This window comes from Miscanthus floridulus, chromosome 9, assembly GCF_019320115.1.
Source record: "Miscanthus floridulus cultivar M001 chromosome 9, ASM1932011v1, whole genome shotgun sequence".
NCBI classification, from domain to species: Eukaryota; Viridiplantae; Streptophyta; class Magnoliopsida; order Poales; family Poaceae; genus Miscanthus; species Miscanthus floridulus.
In genome coordinates, this window is record NC_089588.1 from 51,367,975 (window position 1) to 51,371,475 (window position 3,501).

The 3,501-nt window shown below is 52.8% G+C and overlaps 1 protein-coding gene across 1 annotated transcript; it reads right to left on the bottom strand.

Annotated features, from left to right (window-relative positions):
- Positions 1-2,298: 2,298 nt before the first annotated feature.
- Positions 2,299-2,697, bottom strand: LOC136479875 (uncharacterized). The gene has a single exon (XM_066477600.1). The coding sequence runs from the start codon at positions 2,695-2,697 to the stop codon at positions 2,299-2,301; it is 399 nt and encodes a 132-aa protein (XP_066333697.1).
- Positions 2,698-3,501: the final 804 nt, after the last annotated feature.

Below are 3,501 nucleotides of genomic sequence, written 5' to 3' on the forward strand. Positions count from 1 at the left end.
GCACAATCTGCTCAGCATTGGCCACCATGGTCGGCCAATAGAAGCCCTGTCGAAACGTGTTTCCGACTAGGGTTCTGGGTGTGGCATGATGTCTACAGACCCCACCGTGAATGTCCCTCGGCAGTTGCCTCCCTTGTTCGATGGGAATGAAACACTAAATGATCCTAGTGTGGCTTCACTTGTAGAGCTCCTCCTCGACAATGATGAAAGACTTGGCTCAGCATGCGATCTGCTGGCCTCCATCTTGTCCATCGGGAGCACCTCGTGGAGAAGCCAATCGAGTTACGGGGTCCTCCAATTAGCTAGAGGGTCGGGCTCTAACACTGGACCTTCATCAAGCTCCATGACTTTGGGCCAGAGGGACGGGCGGTCGGTCAGCCCTTGAGCCTAGGGCAAGTAGCTTGTCCTCAGTCTATCCTTGTTCCTCATAGTGGACCGAAGACTTGTGTTGATCGATGGCGAAGACGACCATCGACACTGGCTCTTGGCTGGATGCCATCTTCGCCAGTGTGTCGGCCGCCTCATTGAGACACCTTGAGATGTGATTGAGTTCTAGCCATTGAACTTGTCCTCTAGCTGGTGGACTTCTCGGTAGTCAGCAGCCATCTTGGTGTCATGGCAGCTTGACTCCTTCATGATCTGACCGATGACCAGCTATGAGTCGCCTTGGACGTCAAGCCGTTGGATGCCCAACTCAATGGCAATGCATAGGCCATTGATGAGCGCCTCATATTTGGCCACATTATTGGAGGTGGGGAAATGGAGGTAGACCACGTACTTCATGCGTATCCCGAGGGGCGATATGAAGACCAGCCCCATGCTGGCGCTCTCTTCTTCAGCGACCCATCAAAGTACATCATCTAGTACTCTTGGTCGATGGCTGCTGGTGGCATGTGGACCTTGGTCCATTATGTAATGAAATCACCTAGTGCTTGGGACTTGATGGCTGTCTGAGGGGCATACAAAATGCCTAGGCCCATCAGCTCAACAGGGAAGGATGTCATGACCATCACAGGGTGTAACTCGAAGTAGTGACGTAGCTTCCTCTTGGCGATCAGGACGGCGTACAAGAGCTTCTAGATTTGTGGGTAGCGAGTCTTGGAGTCGGACAAGACCTCACTAATGAAGTATATGGGGCACTGCACTTTAAGGGCATGTCCTTCTTCCTCCCGCTCCACCACCAGGGTGACGCTAACCACTTGTGTGGTGGCTATGATGTAGAGCATGAGCGGCTATCCATCGGTCGGGGGACTAGGATTGGGGCTTTCATCAGGATTTCCTTAACTTTGTCTAGTGCCTCCTGAGCCTCGGGAGTCCATGCAAACTGATCAGTCTTCTTCAGAAGTAGGTACAGCGGGAGGCCTCGTTTGTCGAGGTGTGAGATGAAATGGCTAAGCACAGTGAGGCACCCCGTGACTCACTACACTCCCTTTAGATTGTAGATTGGACCCATCCTCCAGATGGCCGAGATCTTCTTTGGGTTGGCTTCGATGCTGTGCTCGGAGATGATGAACCCAAGCAGCATGCCCCTCGGGACCCCGAAAATGCATTTTTCAGGGTTGAGTTTGATGTCGTTTGCTCATAGTTTTATGAAGGTCTGCTCTAGGTCATCTCCGAGCTAGTCAATCCATTTGGACTTGACTACGATGTCGTCTATGTAGGCCTCAACGGTTCACCCGATGAGGTCTCCAAAACACTTGAGCATACATCGCTGGTATGTAGCTCCCACATTTTTAGACCAAAGGGCTTTGTGACATAGTAGAATGACCCGAACAGGGTGATGAAAGAAGTTGCGAGCTGGTTGGACCCTTTCATGGTGATCTAATGGTACTCAGAGTACGCATCAAGGAAGCAGAGGGTTTTTGACCCTGAGGTTGAGTCTACTACTTGATCTATATGTGGCAAAGGAAATAGATCCTTTGGACACGCCTTATTGAGACTCTTTCATGGCAATCTACTTCATCGGCTTGGAGCCCAGTCTGATCTTCAAGGCATGCTCAGCGACTTCCCTCAGGATGCCAGCATGTCTGAGGGTTTCCATGCAAAGATATCTATGTTGGTGCGGAGGAAGTCGACGAGTGCACTCTCCTATTTGGAGGAAAGCGTGGTATCAATGTGCACCACATTGCCCTCGAAGCTACTGGGGTCTATGAGGACCTCCTTGACGCCCTCCGCGGGCTCAAAGGATCTGGCCGACCGCTTGGAGTCGAGTGCCTCCTTGGTAGTTCCTTCCTTAATGACCGTGAGCTCCTCGGAGGTGATGACTGCCGAGGCATGCTCACAGCACTCAACCTCGCACTAGTAAGTGCGCTGGAAGGTGGTGCCGATGGTGATGACCCCACGTGGGCCTGACATCTTGAGCTTTAGGTAGGTGTAGTTGGGGATGGCCATGAACTTCGTGTAGCATGGTCGTCCTAGGATGGCGTGGTAGGTCCTATGGAATGCAACCACCTCGAAGGTGAGGGTCTCCGTCCTATAGTTGGCCAGATCCCCGAAGGTGACTGGTAGGTCAATCTGCCCAAGCGGTACAGCTTGCTCCCCCAGCACAATGCCATGGAAAGGCGCCCCGATTGGTTGGATGCACAACCAATCGATGCCCATGGCATCAAGTGTCTCAGCGTACATGATGTTGAGGCCGCTGCCTCCATCCATCAGCACCTTGGTGAGGCACTTCATGTTGATGATCGGGTTGACCATGAGCGAATACCTCCCCGGCTACGGGATGCTATATGGGTGGTTGGATCAGTCGAAGGTGATGGCAGACTTCGACCACTGGAGGAAAGATGGCGTGGCCGGTTTGGCCGCATAGACCTCACGGTGTGTGACCTTTTGGTGACGCTTGGAGTCTTAGGCTGTCGTCCCACCAAAGATCATGAGGCAGCTGTCTAGGGTTGGAAAGCCACCATCCTTCCCCTTGGCATCATCTACCACTGGCTCAGGCTTCTTTCTTTGGTTCCCATTGTCAGAGCCATCGGATAGGAACCACTTCATGAGGCATAGTCCTTGTACAGGTGCTTGACGGGGAAGGTGTGATTCGGGCATGGCCCCTCGAGCAGCTTCTTGAAGTGGTTGGGAGCATTCTTGGTGGGCACCCAGCCACCTTTCTGTTCGGTAGCTGCCATGAGCGAGCCCCCATGCTTCTGCTTGTTCTTCTTCTTGTTTGGACGGTTAGAGGGGCCCTCGTCGGCATCCTCGTCCCGCCTTGCTTTGCCTTTGGAGCAATCAAAAATTGCTCTGACTGCCTCCTCGCTTGAGGCATGGCTATCCACGATGTTGATAAGCTCCTTGGTGGTCCGAGGGCCCTTACGTCCTAGCTTGTGGACTAGGGACTCGTAGGTGATCTCAGATAGGAAGCCTCTGATGATGTCGGCGTCGGTGACATCAGGCAACTCATTGCATTGCTTGGAGAAGTGTCGGATGTACATGCGGAGAGTCTCTCTAGACTTCTATTGGCAATTTTTAAGATCCCAGGGGTTCCTAGGGCACGTGTAGGAGCCCTAG

What these genes read in the sequence shown, in the direction of transcription:
- LOC136479875 (XM_066477600.1), bottom strand. Translation starts at nt 2,697, where the DNA reads ATGGTCAACCCGATCATCAACATGAAGTGCCTCACCAAGGTGCTGATG.